A 22,927-nucleotide genomic window follows, 5' to 3' on the forward strand; every position below is an offset into this window, starting at 1 on the left:
CTTAATGCTTACTATACAACTATCATTATGATTGTTGACATCAATACGATTTCTGATGTTGAAGTCCAGGCACTTTTACTGTGCATTAGCCACTTATAAAATATGAATTAGAAGTGTTTGTGTTTATCACATCTACAGCAGTGGATAAAACAGTTACCACTCGTGTCTGACTTTTCCATATGCAAAACAAAACGTTTTTGCCTTTTTAAAGTTGCTGAAATGATTCCTCACTAATAGATGGAGGCACAGATGATATGCAAACCTATAAGGTGGCTGGCGTGAGACACTTCCACTAAGTCCAGCTCTTCCTAGGTTTAAAGCTGCCATCGCATCCTGGGTCAGTCTAGGAAATTTGACTACAATCCTTTCTTAGAAACAGGATCGGTTCACCTCTTTCCAAGGCTTAACAATGAAGCTTCTCCACGAAAGCATCAAAAATATGGTTTGGTGCTATTTTTAATAATGTGGTGATTTAGGATGAAATTTGTCCGTAAGAATTCTATTTAGGGCAGAATTTCTTTACCCAGCACTGTGCTGTTAATTGGGGGTTGAGGAGTGGGGGAGTATGAACACATGGAAGCTTCTCTTGAAGCATTTACACTTAGGTTGGGAAAGTAAGGTATTTTCAGAAGTATAGCAGTTCAGTACTACGACTTTTAAAGCAAGCATACAAAAACATTTTCACGCATTTTGCTCCTATACCAATTCCACCTATAAAGTGGGGACGCTAATAATACTCACTGAAAGGGTATTATGAGAATCAAAAGAGTTAATTAATAAAAGTGTTTACAATAAAACTAAGACCTTGCCAAAAGTCATCCAGCTGGTTAAATGGTGAAGCTGAGAGAGGTGACCCAAGGTAATCTGGTACCTCAGTATGTTCTTAATCACCATCCACACTACCACAGAACATGTTAGAAAGTCATGAAGATAAAATTCAAACCCAATTATCAAATTTTAATGTTTGCAATACTCTATGTAAACTTTCAGAGCTGCACAGAACTTTAGCAAATATTCATGTATTTTTTTCTTTCAGAAGATATTTCATATATTCTACAGACATAAAATACAGAACAAACATACAAGTCCATATACTTTTCAGACTTTTGTTTACACAGTTAACTATGTCTTATTATCTATAAGTTATGAGTGGTATAAAAATTCAAAAGGTAATGATTTCTGTAAACAAGACTAAGAAAAAGGGGGATTTTGACTCTGTACCTTAAGAATAGCTCTGGTTTTGAATAGGTAGATATAAGGAGAGAGAATATTCCTCTTTAAAGGAAATATGATGAGAAATAAAACTGAGACAAAGTCACGTTGAGGACATAGAGCAATTCAGTAGATCAGAGAATCACGGAAGATGGGCCTGGAAGGAGTGTTGCGTTTGAGTCCTGGGTAAGTATTAAACAAAAGCCCTCTGCCCAGCATTTGAGGTATCAAACGACCATAAGATTTTTTTGAGCCTTAGAGTTCCCTGAGCAGAGCAAAAGCTTCTCGTGATTTAGGAACACTGGTCTTTCGATTATATTTGCAATTGATTTGGGCAAGGAAAGGGTAGAGATAGGAAGACAAACCGTTTATGAAATGTTTGCAATGGATCAGATGTGATATAATGAGTCTGAACCAGGCTTTTTCTACGAACAGTCTGTTGTTGAGCAGGCAACTATTTTTCATGAGGATCTAGTTAAAATTATACCTGTATCATTTTATAAACGAAGCGCAGGAATCGTTTGTATTGCATTAGAGCCTTAAATGACTCTTCTGAAAATACTGTATTTCATTCTTATGAGTTACAGTGAGTTTTATGTTCATTACTTGGTACTCATACACATGCCTTGAAAATATAGCACTAAGCTGATAGCCTATAACTTCTTCGTCTTTTAAGACTGTTGGCTGGTTTGTTACACCACCGTGAGATGTAGGTGCTAAAATTCAGCACAATATTGGGAGTATTAATTCAAGCTACGTAGAGCCTTGTAAACTTAGAATTGCTTTTTGATGTGTAGGGTTTCCTTTGTGGAGACAAAAAAGAAAAAAAATGCTACAAATCAAGCTTATAATTCCCCATTATGTCAGTTAGTCAACTATTTGAAATTTCTAAACATTACCTTGTTAAATTGTAAGTAAGATGTTTTTCTTACCCTCTTTGCATCAGGAGTTCTACGGTAAAGAAAAGGTGTATTAGAGTGCACGCTGAATAAGCATGTGGAATAGTAGCCCCTGTCATTAAGCCTAATTAAATTAATATACAATCTCATGCCTCATGTATAATTCTTCCAGTTGGATGAACTTATCTAAGGGAACCGAGGGTAAAGTATCAACTGGAATCCCTCTTTTACTTTATATTTTATTCTATACTCTAGAACTTACTCGCAAATGATTACTTTAATGCCACAGACATTCAGATATAAAATTGATATTTGGAATTTAATCCAAACATGCAACTAATATTGTTGTTGCTGTTGTGTGCTCTCAAGTCAATTCCAACTCATAGTGACCCTGTATGACAGAATAGAGTTGCCACATAGGGTTTCCTAAGCTGTAATCTTTACAGGAGCAGATCACCAGGTCTTCTTCTATTGCAAAGCTGCTGGTGGGTTCGAAACACTACCATTTCGGTTAGCAGCTGAGTGCTTAACCATTGCACCACCAGGGCTCCGTGAAACTAAAGTACAACCATATGTCTGCACATATAAAAATATCAGGGTAGTTATCAATTCACTTACCAAAGCACTTCATTCCCATCTACATTGTATGTAAAATATATATCTTGTGTGTAGGAGATAATTATTCCTGATTTTATTTCCTTAACTACAAAATAAAATACTAACATTGAAAACCTAGAGAGGAAAACTATTAAATAAAGGAGTCAGAAACTTGTTTGAAAACCTTACAACAGCTGACCACTACTCACTGCAGTTTTGCATTGTGTAATATGTCTAAACCATTCCTCATTAAAGCCCATGCTTCAAATCCATATCTAAGCCAATCAGTAGTAGATTAATGTGGGTTCTTTTGAATAGACTTGAAATTGTACACTACATCCAGCCTACAAATTGGACTTCAAACAGTGAGACACGGCACACATTAACTAAGATCTTTTGGTCTTCACTGAGCGGTAGCACTGGCACTGTTATAGATTAGTTCTTCTAACTGATAACTAAGTGAGAAGAATAGAATCAGGCAAGTGGCTGGTGCTACTTGTAAATACATTAGTAGTATTTTGGCAAACAGCTCCATGGATTTAGATTCCAAAGCCTTAATTTAGGGACCAGATAAATAATTTTAGTACTTATCTGTATGGGGTATGTTTCAATTGATAAATTAATATTTATATCAACATTAAAATTTCTGCATGGTCTAACATTAATCATTCTTGCTGAAGAGCAACTTCAGTATTGTATCTCCAGGATTACAGGTCTGTTTGTGTGAGTTTATCTACAATAAGTGGTAGCCTTTGGCAGCTTATACTTATTCCATATGTTGTAATGATGAAATTTCTTATTTTATGGACAAAGTTATCTTGTGGTTCACTCAATGACTCTAATCACTGAAAGGGACCTGAAATGTCACCTTTCACCCATGGAAGGAGTCTTCTCTACAGCATTGTTGATTGTCTCACATTAAATTATGTTTTGGCTCCTGCCATTTTGCCTTTGTCCTTTTGGCCCTAGCAGAATTTCCATCACATTGTAGGGATATTAGATACATGAGAATTAATAGACACAAATTAAAACTAACAATAGTTAAAACTGAACAGAGTAGACTTTCTTATTCACTAATTATGGATGGAAAATCAAAACTGCGTGATAAAATCTGAACCTGGACCAAGGAGATTTTGACTTAGTGAAAAATCAATCTATAAGACAAAAATCACAGTGACATATACTTTTATGTGAACCACAAACTGATGAATGAATCAAACATTATTGTAAAATTGACATACAATGAAAACAATTTCAGGAAAATGAGAATAGAAGTAGTCAAATATAACTGATGAATAGAATATGAATCAAGGAATTAAAATTACTTGACTCAATTAAGTCTAGAAATAAAATTATCCGTCTACCAGTGATGGTATGATTCATACAAATATGTTATTTATAATCATAAAAAAAAAGTTTTTATTGTCCTGCAGTAAGTATCATAAATACCTACCTGTTTAAAAAAGGGTGTTCAAGAGGGCAGGATTAAAATATCTTCTACCCCTCTCATATATATCATCATGATGAGGGTGGTTTCTCTCCCACTGAGCTTATTATACTTAATAATGGCCAGTTCTTTCTTTTCTTTTTCCTTACATTTATTTAATAATTCAAATGAACACATCACTTTCACATGTTATTTCATATGAGCATCATAGTGGTCATGTGAATTAGATATCATCCCAAATTGCCAAAGAACTCCTATCTAGAGGGTGACACAGCCAGGCTAGAAATATAAGTTTTTCTAATTCCAACTTTAGGATTATTTCACTACACCACAATCATACTTAGCAAACACTGATAAACATTTACCTTAACAATGAAGCCATAAAAAATTACTGTCTGTTGCTATCATTGGTAGTGAACATAGCAAATCCTTCCTGAAACCCCTGTAGGTTATGCCTTATAGCCAGTTCTTTATGTACGCCCATGACTTCATAGTCCTTTGTCCAAAGTCAGGTAACTTTGCATAGGATCAGGATTCAGAGGAACCAGGTCCCATTTTCAGGACTGCCATGTAATAACTACATGATCTTGCATATGGGATCCCATTTCTCTGAGCCTCAGTTTTCTCATCTATAAAATGAAAATGATCTTGCCTGCTGTGCTTATTTTACACGGTGGTTTTGTTAACAGACAATAACAAAATAGTATGCCTCTGGAGGTGAATGGCAGCACCTTTATCATTTTTTACCCACAAAATCTGCTGTAGTGACCGAAATATAATGTGGAAGACACATAATGTAAAGTGGGAAGAAAAAATGAGATGAGATTTGAGAAAATGCTTTACAAAATACAATCTGCTATAGAAAATACAAGGTATGATTACTTTTGCTGGTGATGATTCTGCCTCATCTGAAGGTCTTACACTTCCTTCTTTGTTTTTCCCCTAGGACCGCTGAGGTTCCTGTCCCAGACAGAATCTGTCACGGCCTTCATGGGAGACACTGTGCTTCTCAAGTGTGAAGTCATTGGGGAGCCTATGCCAACAATACACTGGCAGAAAAACCAACAAGACCTGACTCCAAGCTCAAGTGACTCTCGCGTGGTGGTCTTGCCCTCTGGAGCATTGCAGATCAGCAGACTTCAGCTGGGGGACATCGGCATCTATCGATGCTTAGCTCGGAATCCAGCCAGCTCAAGGACAGGCAATGAAGCAGAAGTCAGAATTCTATCAGGTACTGCAGTGCTTTCCATTCCCTGCCAATGACATTTGCTGGAATAGTTCAAACAACAATTTTTCTTTAACTAAAAAATAAATAAATAAATAAAAATATATATTTTTTAACATTAGTAATCATCGTACTAAAAAAAAAAATTTTTTTTTAATCATTGTAAGTTCTGTATTGTGTTTTGACTTTTGTTGTGTATATGATTTATATATATATATATATATTTCCATTCTTGCTGAAGTGTTAGATGACGGTGTGCCTAAAGCTTTTCTCATTTTTCCATCTCTTCTACTTTCTGGACACTCATATTTCATTCCTCCCATTGGTTTCATTCACTTATTCACTCATCCCACCCATATTTAATGAATGCTTTTTGTACGCAAAGCCCATTGCTAAGCACTTTTGACTTGTTATTTTTTTTTCTTTGAGAATAATTTAGGAGTTAATTATTATTATCCCCATTTTCAAAGGATAAAAGGGCTTTAGGTTAAGATCTTTCCCAAGTGAACATTAAACATTCATTTATGTTTCCATCCACTTACTCATTTCTGCTAAGTACTGTGCTAAATACTAGAGATACAGCAATGACCAAGCCTCACACAGAGCCTGGTCTCATAGAGCTCTGGGTGAACACAGACATATAAGCAGTTACCAGGAAGTATAATTAAGATTATGATAAGGAAATTTCTCTCTCTCCATCTCTTATCTCCCTTTCTCTTCTCTGGTAAATTAGAACTCTATGCTTACTTTCTAACCTAAATAATGTAGGATTGGATTGGATGCTGTCTCAGATCTCTTTTCTTCTAGTAACTACTCCTGTCTTATATCTACTGTCTTATATTTTGTGTCTATCCATACATTTAACTAGATCCACCCACCACTTCCTTATTTACTCTCACTTGTGATACTTAATACCCTTTTAAAACTCAATTATATTCTCCTTTAAATTGTTTATTGATGATGTGTTTTTTTAACTAATGGAAGGCATGTTAATTAAGAGACCAATTCAGAATTTTTGTTATGAGTATGGATTTCTGTGTTCATTGTCTGGGGTCGCATATGTCCCAGTGCATACTAGACATAGTAAATCCTGCCTATATGAGTCAATGATGAAATAATTTTTTTTCTTGACAGTTTGCAACATATGAGGTAAATAAAACATGAAGGCTCCTAGAAATGACTGCACATACATTTTATCCTAGTCTCCTTCTTCTTAGTCTTTTTATTATTTTTCATGAAACTTTCAAAACATGGTACAATGCATTCTTCCTTACTGTAAAATAGTACTTACAGACAATATAAAGAAAGCCAAGGGTTTTTTTTTTTTTTTAACCTCAGGAAAATTACCACTATGACATGTTCTTCATTACTGCAAAAGCAGTACTGACAGGCCAAATAAATAAAGCTAAAGGAATCTGAATCTCAGGAAAATTACCACTAGGACATATTCTTCATTATAATGAAAGCAGTACTAACAGCTAAGAATCAGAAAAGGCTGTCCTGGAATACTGCAGAACTGTTCACAGCAGTGCATTCCGTCTGCTACATGTGGAAGCAATGATTGGGCTTTAAGATTAAATGTGTGATAAGAATAACTTACAGGAATTCAAGTCTCTTGAAAAGTACCACAGCAATGCATTTTTCCTTATTGCGAAGGCATTATTTATTTACTGTTCAGAAGGTAGAAAAGCAGGGAGCCAGTAATACCTGGAATCAATGAACGGCATCAAGGAGAAAAAGAACACTATGACTGGATGAAGAGTAAGAACGACTTATTCTATGTTAAGGACATTCTCACAAGAACATAATAACTAGGAAACATAGTGAAGAGGCTTATCTCACAAAATTAAAGGTACAACTATCAAAAGTTTAGAAAATTCATACATCCAGGAGGCGTCACCTAAGACAATGTTCAATATACACAAAAATGACGCTCCAACTCAGGGTTCTTGACTTTCACATATTTCAAAAGGCTCCCATCCTGAGGCTAAACACATTAAAATCAGGCTACCTCCTTCCCAAAGAACTCTAGAGATATAAAAAGTGGAATACTGTGTACCCATGGGCCTGCAAAGGATTAATTAGATTTGTGCGAATTACAAAAAGGTATACCCACTTGAGTAATTATGACTAACACCCTATCAAAGCACTGATGTTGACTCATGTCTCTGCACATCCAACTGTGTGTGGTTATCACAAGAACTTCAGTTACGTAGAAGGCAACATTGTTCAGTCATTCCAAAAGCAAACCAGCAATTTGATTGAAAGTTTCCAGGCACTGTAATAAGGACATCTCCAGGACCTCTTAAAACTCTTTTATTTTCTCTTCCATTAGTTACAGGAATACTGAATCAAATGTGTTCAATAACTACCTGCAACTCTGATGCATTCCATGCACCAGGCACTGACAGATGCAAATATATCATGTGTTCAGGATACATCATTGCATTTATTTAAACATCCATGACATATACCATATATATATATGTATATTTACATTTCCTTAATAATGCACATGAGGAGTCAGTCAGAGGGAAGCTAGGTAAGCCAACTGGCTAGAACATGTTTGGCTATTTTAACATGATGGAGGGGTATAATTTTCAGTGCTATTAGTTGGGCTTATTAAATATTACATCTGAAATGGAAAGTTTTGAAAGTCAGAGACCTAATCATCAAATCAAAATTTTCTGTAATTTGTTCACTTTGTAAAATACTTTTGCGATACCTGGAGATTTTTTTCAAGACACTTTATATTGTTCGTTTGACTAAAACCTAGAGTATTTTGATGTACTTTGGAGGTCTGTGAGTATTTCTTACCTGAGTGAAAGGAAACTGAAGTTTATTGAAAATATTATTGAGAATTTTTCTCTAACTACAATGAAGTCAAATATAAAACTTCAAGAAAGGAATTATAAGCTTAGGTAGTAAGAATTTCACACACACAGAAGTAATTGCCATACTTAATCAAGCCTATCTCGTATGCTATTGCTCACATAAAGGGCCTACTGAAGAAGCATGTGTTTTTCTGGTTCATCCTCCAGTTTGCAAGGTTGCAAGGTGGTTTAGAGGTCAGTTACATAGCTCCACAGTAGCTATAACATTGAGTGTGTTAGAGAGTGAATGAATTGATGAATGAATGAATGGTCAACCCTAGCTTCTCTTAGTTGTCACTTACGGTTGTCTTATTCCTAATATCATCCTAATCCTTTCTGTATCAGTTTCTACTTCCTATAAGTACCAATTTGGGAAAGTAATAAATTACATGAATATATTGCTCATTCTCTATTCCAAAGCTTATGTAATGAAAAAAGATAAAACCAGTAAAAACAGGAAACCATCATATTATTAACATGACTTGGGAACATTAAAAATGGTATTAGAATAGTTAGCATTCTTGAAAAACAAGCCATAGCCTTCCACAGTAATCAAATACCATATTGGCTGGTGAAGTTATTTATTTCTCATTTGAGTTTGAAACATTATGAGGTTCTGAAGTTTTGAAACTGCCAGGCCCTTGTCTAATCACAACTCATAAGGAGAGGGTTTGTTTTTGTGGGAATGTGTGCAGAGAGTCATGATGTTTTAAATTATCTTTAATTTAACATACTTAGAAAAGTCTTTGTTAAACACTTTTTGAAGTTGTCCTTTTATATATCAGGCATCCAATATCACCAAGTGACTGAGATACATTAAATTCTAGTTTTAACAATCAAATAGTAGTTTTGAAATGCTGTCTTTCAACAAGCAGTTAGCGGTTTATTTATTTAAAAAATATATACTGTATTCAATAAAATTTTAAGGGAATCTTATAATCCTGCCATCATGCTTGTTTCTTGGAATATAAAGTCAGTAGAGGGAGGTGGGGGGCAGTCTGTACCCTGAAACAGCTTATACTCTAGTGGAGGAAGTAGATAAAGTAGGCTGTGCTGAGAAAGAAGAAAGCACTGAGCGTTATTACAGTGCATGAGAGAAATACCAATGTGCCAGTCTGGAAGAGCACGTGGTAGTTAGGCAAAGAGGTGTGCACATCAGACAAAAAGAGCAGCACAAACTAAACATAGAAGAGAGAGCTTGCCGAGGAGCTGCCCATAACCCTGTTGGACTACTGGAGGGGGACAAACTGGAAGTAAGGAAGATAAACTGGAAGTAAGGAAGATAAACTGGAAGTAAAGAAGATAAACTGGAAGTAAGGAAGATAAGGTAGAATGCTGCTGCATTGATCCTGGAGAGGGTTGACCAAGAGCTGGTCAGAGCGATTCAGAAATGAAGATGGATAGGGACATAGTAAGGACATGTCTTGGAAATAGATCAGACGTGGCTTGTCAAATCAGGGTGGGGATGGAGTCCAGGCTCAGAAAAAACCTAGGCAGTAGCACTTTTCACTGAGATTGGGACTGGGGAGGAGTGTCATTGCATTCAAAACCAATTATAGACTTTTAAGAGATTTTCACATGTGTTATATATTCCAGATAAAAAGAGTTATTATTTGTTTCACTCAGTTAGGAAAATTGGCAACTAATTTAATTTGCTAATGTTTGGAGAGCTAAGTTGAATTCTATCTGTGAGAAATTATATATTTTGAACAGTTCAGTTAGTAATAAAATGTTACAAAGGATTTTTAAAAAAAAATCAATAATAAAACACTAGGTGAGTGTTGAGACATTTTAAAATTTCTTGTCCTAGGTGGTGGAGAATATACGATGATTTGAAGTGACCACTGTGGTTGTCAAGTGCACTTTATCCAGCTCTCATAAAGTCTGAGTGCCAAGAAGGAGATTGAATTACTGAATTATAAATCTGCTCTAGACACTAAGGTTGACTAAAATAACTGACCCATATTCTGAAACTCTTATTTCAGTTTTCTTAATGGCCTAATTGAATTGATCAATTGGCAATTCGATCTATTGTTCATTCCTTTAACTGTAATTAGATAATCCCGGGCCCAGTACTGGCCTGAATTAAACTGTTTTGGCTTTTAATAAATTGGACTAAACTATATTTCAAATGATCTGTCTATATGATATTTATCTTTCTTTCTAAAGTCCAATTTTGTCAGAGTAAATATATATATACCAAAGTATTTGCCATTTCAACATTGTTGACATGTTCAATTCAGTGGCATTATTTATGTTCATCGTGGTGTGCAACCATAACACTGTTTCCAAATTTTTATATCACTCTTAATAATATTGATTTTTATTGAAATAAATTTTAACAGAACCCATTTCATCATTTATATTATTTAAGGTGGAAAATTATATTTTTAGCTTTAAAACAAATAGTTTCACCATTTTGTTCATCACTAGGAAGTTATTACTAACTCAATGGGTGATTTTTTTTTAAATAATTTTTATTGTGCTTTATCTGTAAGTTTACAAATCAAATCAGTCTCTCACATATAAACGTATATACACCTCACTACATACTCCCACTTACTCTCCCCCTAATGAGTCAGCCCGCTCCCTCCTTCCAGTCTCTCCTTTCATGACCGTTTTCCAGTTTCTAACCCCCTCTACCCTCCCATCTCCCCTCCAGACAGGAGATGCTAACATAGTCTCAAGTGTCCACCTGATGCAAGTAGCTCACTCCTCATCAGCATCTCTCTCCAACCCATTGTCCAGTCCAATCCATGTCTGATGAGTTGTCTTCTGGAACGGTTCCTGTCCTGGTCCAACAGAAGGTTGGGGGACCATGACCACCGGGATTCTTCTAGTCTTAGACCATTAAGCCTGATCTTTTTATGAGAATTTGGGGTCTGCATCCCACTGTTCTCCTGCTCCCTCAGGGGCTCCCTGTTGTGTTCCCTGTCAGGGCAGTCATCGGTTGTAGCCAGGCACCACCTAGTTCTTCTGGCCTCAGGACGATGTAGTCTCTGAGTCATGTGGCCCTTTCTGTCTCTTGCGCTGGTAATCGTCTTCTGCCCTTGGTGTTCTTCATTCTCCTTTGTTCCAGGTGGGTTGAGACCAATTGATGCATCTTAGATGGCCGCTTGTTAGCATTTAAGACCCCAGACGCCGCATTTCAAAGTGGGATGCAGAATGTTTTCTTAATAGATTTTATGATGCCAGTTGACTTAGATGTCCCCTGAAACCATGGTCCCCAGACCCCTGCCCCTGCTATGCTGGCCTTGGAAGCATTCAGTTTATTCAGGAAACTTCTTTGCTTTTGGTTCAGTCCAATTGTGCTGACCTCCCCTGTATTGTGTGCTGTCTTTCCCTTCACCTAAAGTAGTTCTTATCTACTACTTAATTAGTGAGTGCCCCTCTCCCACCTTCCCTTCCTCCCCCTTCTCGTAACCACAAAAAAATGTGTTCTTCTCAGTTTAAACTATTTCTCAAGATCTTATAACAGTGGTCTTATACAATATTTGTCATTTTTGCATCTGCCTAATTTCACTCAGCGTAATGCCTTCCAGGTTCTCCCATGTTATGAAATGGTTCACAGATTCCTCACTGTTCTTTATTGATGAGTAGCGTTCCATTGTGTGAATACACCATAATTTATTTATCCATTCGTCCATTGATGGACACCTTGGTTGCTTCTATCTTTTTGCTGTTGTAAACAGAGCTGCAATAAACATGGATGTGCATATATCTGTTCGTGTAAAGGCTCTTATTTCTCTAGGATATATTCTGAGGAGTGGGATTTCTGGGTCGTATGGTAGTTCTATTTCTAGCTTTTTAAGGAAACACCAGATAGATTTCCAAAGTGGTTGTACCATTTTACATTCCCACCAGCAGTGTATAAGTGTTCCAATCTCTCCACAGTCTCTCCAACATTTATTATTTTGTGTTTTTTGGATTAATGCCAGCCTTGTTGGAGTAAGACGGAATCTCATCGTAGTTTTAATTTGCATTTCTCTAATGGCAAATGATCGAGAGCATTTTCTGATGTATCTGTTAGCCGCCTGAATATCTTCTTTCGTGAAGTGCGAGTTCATAACCTTTGTCAATTTTTTAATTGGGTTGTTTGTCTTTTTGTGGTTGAGTTTTAACAGAATCATATAGATTTTAGAGATCAGGCGCTGGTTGGAAATGTCATAGCTGAAAATTTTTTCCCAGTCTGTACGTGGTCTCTTTACTCTTTTGGTGAAGTCTTTAGATGAGCATAGGTGTTTTTGATTTTTAGGAGCTCCCAGTTATCTGGTTTCTCTTCGTCGTTTTTTGTAATGTTTTGTATTCTGTTTACGCCTTGTATTAGGGCTCCTAACGTTGTCCCTATTTTTTCTTCCATGGTCTTTATCGTTTTAGTCTTTATGTTTAGGTCTTTGATCCACTTGGAGTTAGTTTTTGTGCGTGGTGTGAGGTATGGGTCCTGTTTCATTTTTTTGCAAGTGGATATCCAGCTATGCCAGCACCATTTGTTCAAAAGACTATCTTTTCCCCAATTAACTGGCACTGGCCCTTTGTCAAATATCAGCTGCTCATACGTGGATGGATTTATATCTGGGTTCTCAATTCTGTTCCATTGGTCTATGTGCCTGTTGTTGTACCAGTACCAGGCTGTTTTGACTACAGTGGCTGTATAATAGGTTTTAAAATCAGGTAGAGTGAGGCCTCCCACTTTCTTCTTCTTTTTCAGTAATGCTTTGCTTATACTGGGCTTCTTTCCCTTCCATATGAAGTTGGTGATTTGTTTCTCCATCACATTAAAAAATGTCATTGGAATTTGGATCGGAGGTGCATTGTATATATGTAGATGGCTTTTGGTAGACATTTTTCGTGTGTTAAGTCTTCCTATCCATGAGCAAGTTATGTTTTTTCCACTTATGTAGGTCCCTTTTAGTTTCTTGCACTAGTACTTTGTAGTTTTCTTTGTATAGGTCTTTTACATCTTTGGTAAGATTTATTCATAAGTATTTTATCTTCTCGGGGGCTACTGTGAATGGTATTGATTTGGTGATTTCCTCTTTGATGTTCCTTTTGTTGATGTAGAGAAATCCAAGTGATTTTTGTATGTTTATCTTGTAACCTGAAACTCTGCCGAACTCATCTATTATTTTCAGTAGTTTTCTTCAGGATTCCTTAGGGTTTTCTGTGTATAAGATCATGTCATCTGCAAATAGAGATAATTTTAATTCTTCCTTGCCAATCCAGATGCCTTTTATTTCTTTGTCTAGCTTAATTGCTCTGGCTAAGACCTCCAGCACAATGCTGAATAAGAGCGGTGATAAAGAGCATCCTTGTCTGGTTCCCATTCTCAAGGGAAATGCTTTCAGGCTCTCTCCATTTAGGGTGATGTTGGCTGTTGGCTTTGTATAAATGCCTGTTATTATGTTGAGGAATTTTCCTTCTATTCCTATTTTGTTGAGAGTTTTTATCATAAATGGGTGTTGAACTTTGTCAAATGCCTTTTCTGCATCAATTGATAAGATCATGTGGTTTTTGTCTTTTGTTTTATTTATGTGGTGGATTACATTAATTGTTTTTCTAATATTGAACCAACCTTGCAACCTTGCATAACCTGGTATAAATCCCAATTGGTCATGGTGGATTATTTTTTTGATATGTTGTTGAATTCTATTGGCTAAAATTTTGTTAAGGATTTTTGCATCTATGTTCATGAGGGATATAGGTCTGTAATTTTCTTTTTTTCTGGTGTCTTTACTTGGTTTTTGTATCGGGGATATGCTGGCTTCATAGAATGAGTTAGGTAGTATTCCATCATTTTCTATGCTTTGAAATATCTTTAGTAGTAGTGGTGTTAACTCTTCTCTGAAAGTTTGGTAGAACTCTGCAGTGAAGCTGTCCAGGCCAGGTCTTTTTTTGTTGGGAGTTTTTTGATTACTTTTTCAATCTGTTTTTGTTATGGGTCTATTTAGTTGTTCTACTTCTGATTGTGTTAGTTTAGGTAGGTAGTGGTTTTCTAGGAGTTCATCCATTTCTTCTAGGTTTGCAAATTTGTTAGAGTACAATTTTTTGTAGTAATCTGATATGATTCTCTTAACGTCAGTTGGGTCTGTTGTGATATGGCCCATCTCATTTCTTGTTTGGGTTATTTGTTTCGTTTTCTGTATTTCTTTAGTCAATCTGGCCAATGGTTTATCAATTTTGCTAATTTTTTCAAAGAACCAGCTTTTGGCTTTCTTAATTCTTTCAGTTGTTTTTCTGTTCTCTAATTCATTTAATTCCGTTCTAATTTTATTATTTGTTTTGTTCTGGTGCCTGATGGATTCTTTTGTTCCTCGCTTTATATTTGTTCAAGTTGTCGGGACAGTTCTCTGATTTTGGCTCTTTCTTCTTTATGTGCATGTGCATTTATTGACATAAATTGACCTCTGAGCACTGCTTTTGCTGTGTCCCAGAGGTTTTGATGGGAAGTGTTTTCATTCTCATTGCATTCTATGAATTTCTTTATTCCCTCCTTTATGTCTTCCATAACCCAGTCTTTTTTGAGCAGGGTATTGTTCAGTTTCCAAGTATTTGATTTCTTTTCCCTGATTTTTCTGTTATTGATTTCCACTCTTATGGCCTTGTGGTCTGAGAAGATGCTTTGTAATATTCCGATGTTTTGGATTCTGCAAAGGTTTGTTTTATGACCTAATATGTGGTCTATTCTAGAGAATGTTCCATGTGCATTAGAAAAAAAAGTATACTTTGCAGCTGTTGGGTGGCATGTTGTGTATAAGTCTGTGAGGTCAAGTTGGTTGACTGTAGCAATTAGATCTTCTGTGTATCTATTGAGCTTCTTACTGGAAGTCCTATCGTTCTCCGAAAGTGGTGTGTTGAAGTCTCCTACTATAATTGTGGAGGTGTCTATCTCACTTTTCAATTCTGTTAAGGTTTTAGGTATTTTGCAGCCCTGTCATTGGGTGCATAAATATTTAATATGGTTATATCTTCCTGGTCAATTGTCCCTTTAATCGTTATGTAGTGTTCTTCTTTATCTTTTGTAGTGGATTTAACTTTACAGTCTGTTTTGTCAGAAATTAATATTGCTACTCCTGCTCTTTTTTGATTGTTTTTTGCTTGATATATTTTTTCCATCCTTTGAGTTTTAGTTTGTTTGAGTCTCTAAGGTGTGTCTGTTATGGGCAGCATATAGACGGATCATGTTTTTTTTATCCAGTCTAAGACTCTGTCTCTTTATTGGTGCATTTAGTCCATTTACATTCAGCATAATTATAGATAAGTATGTGTTTAGTGCTGTCATTTTGATGCCTTTTTGTGTGTGTTGTTGACAATTTTATTTTTCCACTTTTTTGTGCTGAGATGGTTTTCTTTGTAAATTGTGTGTTCCTCATTTTCATAGTAGTTGAATTTGTTTTTACTGAGCTGTTATGTTTTTTTCTTGGTTTTTATTTTGAAGTATGGAATTGTTAGACCTCTTTTTGGTTACCTTAATATTTACCCCTATTTTTTCTAAGTAAAAACCTAACTTGGATCATCCTATATTGCCTTAGTTTCCTCTCCATATGGAAGATCTATGACTCCTGTATTTAGTCCCTCTTTTTGATTATTGTCGTCTTTTATGTAATGACTTCAGTGATTCCCTGTTTTGAGCATTTTTTTCTTTTTTAAATTAATGTAATTTTGTTTTTGTGATTTCCCTATTTGAGTTGATATCAGGATGTTCTGTTCTGTGACCTTGTGTTGGTGTCTGATATTATTGATTCTCTGATCAAAGAATTTCCTTTAATAATTCTTGTAGCTTTGGTTTTGTTTTTGCAAATTCTCTAAGCTTGTATTTATCTGTAAATATTTCAATTTCACCTTCATATTAGAGAGAGAATTCTGCTAGATATATGATTCTTGGCTGGCAGTTTTTCTCCTTCAGTGCTCTATTTATGTCATCCCATTTCCTTCCTGCCTGCATGGCATCTGCCAAGTAGTCTGAACTTATTCTTATTGATTCTCCTTTGTAGGTGACTTTTATCCCTAGCTGCTTTTAAAATTTTCTGTTTATCTTTGGTTTTGGCAAGTTTGATAATATGTCTTCGTGATTTTCTTTTGGGATCGACCTTGTATGGAGTTTGATGAGCATCTTGGATAGATATCCTTTTGTCTTTCACGATGCCAGTGAAGTTTTCTGCCAACAGATCTGCAACTATTCTCTCTATATTTTCTGTTATCCCTCCCTTGCTGGAACTCCAATCATGCGCAAGTTATTCTTGATAGAGTCCCACATGACTCTTAGGGTTTCTTCATTTTTTTTAATTCTTTTATCTGATTTTTCTTCAGGTATAATGGTGTCAATTGGCTTATCCTCCAACTCCCCCACTCTGCATTCCAATTTCTTGATTCTGCTCCTCTGACTTCCTATTGAGTTGTCTAATTCTGTAATTTTACTGTTAATGTTTTGGATTTCTGAATGGTGCCTCTCTATGGATTCTTGCAGCTTATTAAGTTTTCCACTATGTTGTTGAATAATCTTTTTGAGTTCTTCAACTGTTTTATCAGTGTGTTCCTTTGCTTTTTCTGTAGATTGCCTTATTTCATTTCTGAGGGCATCCCTGATGTCTTGAAGCATTCTGTTTATTAGTTTTTTATATTCTGCATCTGGCAATTCCAGGATTGTATCTCCATTTGGGAAAGATTTTGATTCTTTAATTTGGGGAGTTGTAGAAGCAATCATTGTCTGCTTCTTTATGTGATTTGATATTGACTGCTGTCTCTGAGCAGTCTATAAGATATTGTAATGATTTATTTTATATTTGCTCACTGAGTCTTATCTTCTTGTTTTGTTTTGTTTCAGTATACTCAGATGGGCTACTAGATTGCGCTGTCTTGATTGTTGTAGCCTTTGAAGCACTTATGTCCTATTACCAGCTGGTTTGAGCTGTTACCAGATGTATAAGCCTAAGAGTCCATTCACTATTCTTGAATAGAATCAGCTTAGGTGTTCTGATTTTGGGTCACCAAGTGTGTGGTGTATACTGTCACCTATTAACTTAGAGGAGTAGTGGTAATAGTTGTGTGCACTAGATTCTAGTAGCGGCAGGGGGTCACGCTCCAAGGAGGGCAGGATGCTGACAGCCTTCCCCCACGTGCCATGAGGTAGGTGTGTCTCTATTCCTAGAGCATTTTGGTGGGTGGGCTCTGCAGCTGTACCTTAGGCACACAATGTTTGTACCTCTAAAGATTGGTAGGCATCACTATCCTCAGGTCCCTTTAGCAGGTGGCTAGGTAGTTTGGGTGGAGCTTCAGCCCTCATTTCCCTGCTATGGATCAGTGAGGTCTCCTTTTAATAGGTAGAGAGGTATCAGACCACAAAAACTTTTCTTTCCACTGCTCAGCTAAAACAATTACAGTCAGATCTCTATCAGAATTGCCTTTGCATTATAATAGCCACCTTGTTCCCTATAGGGGTGAAAACCAAAGACTGTGGATTTCATATGCTTGGTTGGAGCTGGTTCCGTATTTTCATTCTAGTTTAGGGGAGTCAGGGAAGGATTTTTTCCCCCCTAGGTTGTTAATTGCTGCTTCTTTCAGGCCAGGAGAATGGGTTGGGGGGCGGGGGGAAAACCGGCAGAGCACTTCACACCCTGGCCCAGGAAATTCCAGTGTTAATGAAGCCGCCCAGGGCAGGGAGGGGAGGGATCAGATAGATAAGAGACAGTAGCAGGGCAATATAGACAAAGTTACTTATCTTGCTTGGTGATGACTGTTTTATCTGAGATTCCAGAGGGGCATGTAGCCTGTGTGCACTGGCTGGGTTGAGATTGACCCCGAAGGTCAGGCCTGCATCCCGTGCTTGCGCCCTCTCAGGAAGCTGTGATCAGCGCCTCCGCTCCTAATTCAAAGCCCAGCGCCAAGGTTTTCTGGTTAGAGTGCTGCATTCCAGGCTCTAAACCAGTGGCTGCTTCCCCGTGATTTCTCCTCCTGTCAGCCGTGTCATTGTGCAGCCTGCGTGCACTGGCTTGGTTTCCCCTGAGGTTACTTCCGGGGGCTAGGGTTGCATCCCGTGCTTGTGCCATCTCAGGAAGCTGTGCTCAGCTCCTCTGCGTTTAGTCCAAAGCCCAGTGCCAAGGTTTTCTGACTGGGATGCTGGCTCCAGGCTATGAAAACAGTCGCTGCTTCCCCCTGGTTGCTCCTTCTCTTGTCAGCCATGTCAGTGTTCAGCCTGCTTGCACTGGCTGAGTCTCTACTGAGGTTACTCCAGGGGGTTAGGGGTTACGGCTGCGTCCCATGCTTGCCCCGTCTCAGTAAGTCACAATCATCCCCACCACTCTGGCACCAGGGAACCACAAGGGCTCAAGGCTATCGCACGGGACGCTGGTTCCAGAAGTGGTCACTGCTTCAGGGCATGGCTTTTTGCTCCCCTGTGACTCAGGTCCACTCCTTAGTTCTGTTTGAAGGTCAGCGTTCGTAGATTGTCAAGTATGTGATCGACTCACTTGTTTTTCTGAGTCTTTGTTGCAAGAGGTATCCACAGTAGTTTCTACCTAGTCAGCCATCTTGGCCCTGCCTCCTGTTTTTTTTTTTTTTTTAGTTTGACAAAATAATATTTATATATCAAAATGAAATAAAATTTTACTACCATTTCTTTTTTATGGCTTCCACAGAGTAATGATCTCTAGGGTTAATAAAGAAGACACATTCCTTACTTTTCAAGTTTACTGTCAAGCCTGAGAGTTAATTCAAGCAGGCGTGTGACTACATAAGGCAGGGAAGTATAACCTCAAGTAAATGTATCTAGTTCCAAATGAACACAGAAAAGGCAAAAAATCAATTCTAGGTAGAAAATTTGGAAAGTCTTCCTACAGATGATTACTTTTCTAGTTCATCAGAAGCAAAAACTCTTTGTGAAATGATAATGGTAGGTGATAAGCCTGGAAGGAAAAGTGGAACCCACTTATAGAGAGCCTTGAATCCCAAATCTAAAAATTTAGATTTGATTCTGTCAACTTTATTAATGGTTGAGAGTCCCTGAAGGTTTTTGAGCAATGGACACCCGATATGAAGATACACACAGAAAAAGAGAAACAAGTAGAGCAAAATACATTAATGGCATCACCTGGAATTTTTGTCTAATACTTAATGTTTTTCACTACTGATGGATTTTCCTTTTTCAGGCTAGTTTTGAATGAAACAAAACTGTGCAATGCTATAAACAGGATACTCTTAGTCTTTAATAGATTTAAGTTGGATGTAATGGTTTCTCTTACGTATACTTAGAAAAGAATGACTTAGAGGATCATATTATATTTAAACCATGTGAAGTCCATATTTGCTAATTATAATATCAAATTTAATTCAGACTGAAAAGGTTTTATTTGGACTATCACATTCTGATTTCATGGATTCTGCTATTGCTGTGTTAATATTTATCAATGAATATTTAAAATTCTCAATTTTAATTATTATTTAAGAAGTAGTTAAAAGCATGCAGTCTAACAGACAGACTAAGTGCAAATCTCAGTTTCTCCACTTACTAACTGTGCACCTTGGGGTAAGTTACTTAATCTCTTTATAAATCTCAATTTACTCATCTTACAAAATCCAGAGAATAATGGTATACATTTGGTAGGATGGTTGTGAGGCTTAAAGGTATTGGACCAAGTGGGTGGTGGTGCCCAAGTGCGAGGCCTGAAATGACTAATTCCTGAATAGTTATTAGCTGTTATAATTATTTTGGCATTTTAGAAATTCCAATCTTAAAGAATTTCATTCTCATATCAAGATTTTTTCTTAGATAATAAGTGACTTGATTTTGAATCTGCATATCTAAATATTCATTTGTCTTCTGGTAGTTAAGTGTTCTGGAATTCCCATCTTCTCAATGTTATCCATAATTTATTATGATCCACAGAGTCGAATGCCTTTGCATAGTCAATAAAACACTGGTAAACATCTTTCTGGTATTTGAACAGAACAAGGGGATACTGCGTGGTTTAAAGTAAGGAAAGGTGTGTGTCAGGGTTTTATCATTTCACCATTCTTATTCAATCTGTATGCTGAGCAAATAATCTGATAAACTGAACTCTATGAAGAAGAATGGGGCATCAGGATTGGAGGAAGACTAACAACCTGTTTTACGCAGATGACACAAACTTGCTGGCTGAAAGTGAAGAGGACTTGAAGCACTTATAAAGATCAAAGACCAAGGCCTTCAGTATGGTTTACACCTCAATATAAAGAAAACAAAAATCCTAATGACTGGACCAATAAGCAACATCATGATAAACAAAGAAAAGATTGAAGTTGTGAAGGATTTCATTTTACTTGGATCCACAAATCAACACCCATGGAAACAGCAGTCAAGGAATCAAAAGATTCATGGCATTGGACAAATCTGCTGCAAAAGACCTCTTTAAAGTGTTGAAAAGCAAAGATGTCACCTTGAAGACTAAGATGTGCCTGACCCAAGCCATGGTGTTTTCAGCCTCCTCTTATGCATGTGAAAGCTAGACAATGAAAAAGGAAGACTAAAGAAGAATTGTTGCCTTTGAATTGTGGTGTTGGTGAAGAATATTGAATATATCACGGCCTGCCAGAAGAATGAACAAATCTGGATTGAAAGAAGTGCAGCCAGAACGCTTCTTAGAAGTGCAGATGTTGAGATTAGGTCTCATAAACTTTGGACATGTTATCAAAAGGGATCAGTCCCTAGAGGAAGACATCCTGCTTGGTGAAGTAAAGGGTCTGCGAAAAAGAGGGAAAACCCTCAAAGAGATGGATTTACACAGTGTCTGCAACAACGGGCTCAAGCATAACAACGATCATGAGAATGGCGCAGAACCAGACAGTGTTTCCTTCTGTTGTGCATAGGGTCACTGTGAATCAGAACCAACTTGACGGTACCTAACAACAACAAAACAGCTAGTAGTTAATTACACATGTTTTATGCTACTTATCCATCCATTGCAATCCAATGGATTCCGATTTGTAATGGCCCTAACAGACAGGGTAGAACTGCCTCATAGGGTTTCCAAGGAACAGCTGGTGGATTGAACTGCTGACCTTTTGGTTAGCAGCCACAGTTCTTAACCACTTCTCCACCAGGGCTCTTATTTATCCATAGTACTGGCTTTTACTGGCTAGTATCTGCATTTCCTTTTCACATATATTAGAAGCCAGAGTATTTCCTCTCTGGTAGCTCATTGCTACATGTTTCCCACCCTTACCTTTCCATCAACATCGTCTCTTTTGCTGTATGAAATAGTACAGGAGACACTGGCTTAGACAATGGAGTCAGAATATAAATAAGTATTCTAGTATTTGATCTTCATTAATCTTTAGCAATTTATTTAATCCTCTAAAACTTTAGTGTCTTTATTGGTTGAGAGAAGGGTTTGCCCTAGGTCAACTTTTCCCAATCTTTTTACTTCCAAGAATCTCTTTTATTATTTCACTCCATATTTGGCCCCAGTCCTGTCTTTATAATCCCAGTGTTTAAAAGTCAAGTTTTTCCTATTAAAACCACATTTAACACAATATAAAATAATGGTTAGGAGTCAAAAATCAATCTCATAAAATATGGGATTTTTCTATTATAAAAAAACCCAGTGCATATATAATAATACATATATATTATTATAGATTAGTAAAAAAAAAAAAAAGTTTCAAATTGGCCTATATTGTCATGAAAAGCACACCAAAAAGAGTTAACAGGCCTTTTATTGTATGCAACTGACCATGCAGTGAACTAAGTTTCATATCACCTACCACTCCCATTTGGTATCAGAGCTGGGCAGAGCACAGGGACCAATGCCTAATCATGTTATATCAGATTTAGATTTATTGCAGGGTACATTATCATAGGGTTTCACCGTAATTCATTTATTCCCATTTTTATTAATCACAGGCTTCTATAACTAGCAGTTATCTCACATTTTTAGACAATGTGAGGTAATCAAGACAACCAATGTTTCATATGGAGTTGATGCAAATTTGAATCAGAAGGAATAAAGCCCAATATATTAGTAAGCCTAAGCCGATTTGGAGCACTGGTGGATCAGTGGTTAAGAGTTCAGCTGCTAATCAAAGGGTCCACAATTCTAATCCACCAGCCACTCCTTGGAAACCCCATGGAGCAGTTCTACTCCATCCTACACGGTCGCTTATGAGTTGGAATTGACTCAACAGCAACAGTTTTTTGGTTTTAAGCTGGTTAACTGTGGGTAAATAGTTAATTCCTGTTTACTTTTAGAATTAAAAAATAATAATAATCCTTAGATTCCTGGTGCCATATTTGGGGACATCCACAAGCCCCAGGATTCCAAGTTGAAACTCAAAATACTAAGGGAATTGTCACATTTTTCTTGCCATGTCTATCATTCTAATATCACCAGTGCTCTCCCCTTCACCAAAGCCATTGATTTTCCTATTTTCATCCTTGACCTTGAGTGAATTTAGTTACTGATTGTATAATCTCCTATTAGCTCCCATTCTCTGAAAGTTGCTATTTCACATAAGGTCAAGAGCAAGAATAATATATTTGGAATTGTCCTTCATGTAAATAAATGGATACTTCTGGAAAAGGAGAGAACCTATCTTTTACCGAGACTGTATTGGGGCTAATATGTGGTCCAACTTCTGACTTTCAGAAGTAGATCACTAGGCCTTTCTTCTAAGGTATCTCTGGATAGATTCAAACCTCCAAACT

The 22,927-nt window shown here is 36.9% G+C and overlaps 1 protein-coding gene across 1 annotated transcript in view; it reads left to right on the plus strand.

The window, feature by feature from the left end:
• The window catches only part of DCC (DCC netrin 1 receptor), a 1,314,656-nt gene that overhangs the window by 566,787 nt on the left and 724,942 nt on the right, over positions 1-22,927 (plus strand). Inside the window, exon 3 of the mRNA XM_049901020.1 lies at positions 5,102-5,386. Coding sequence (XP_049756977.1) covers positions 5,102-5,386 — 285 coding nt within the window. The remainder of the gene's footprint in view (positions 1-5,101; positions 5,387-22,927) is intronic.

This window comes from Elephas maximus, chromosome 11 (genome assembly GCF_024166365.1).
Source record: "Elephas maximus indicus isolate mEleMax1 chromosome 11, mEleMax1 primary haplotype, whole genome shotgun sequence".
Taxonomy (NCBI): domain Eukaryota; kingdom Metazoa; phylum Chordata; class Mammalia; order Proboscidea; family Elephantidae; genus Elephas; species Elephas maximus.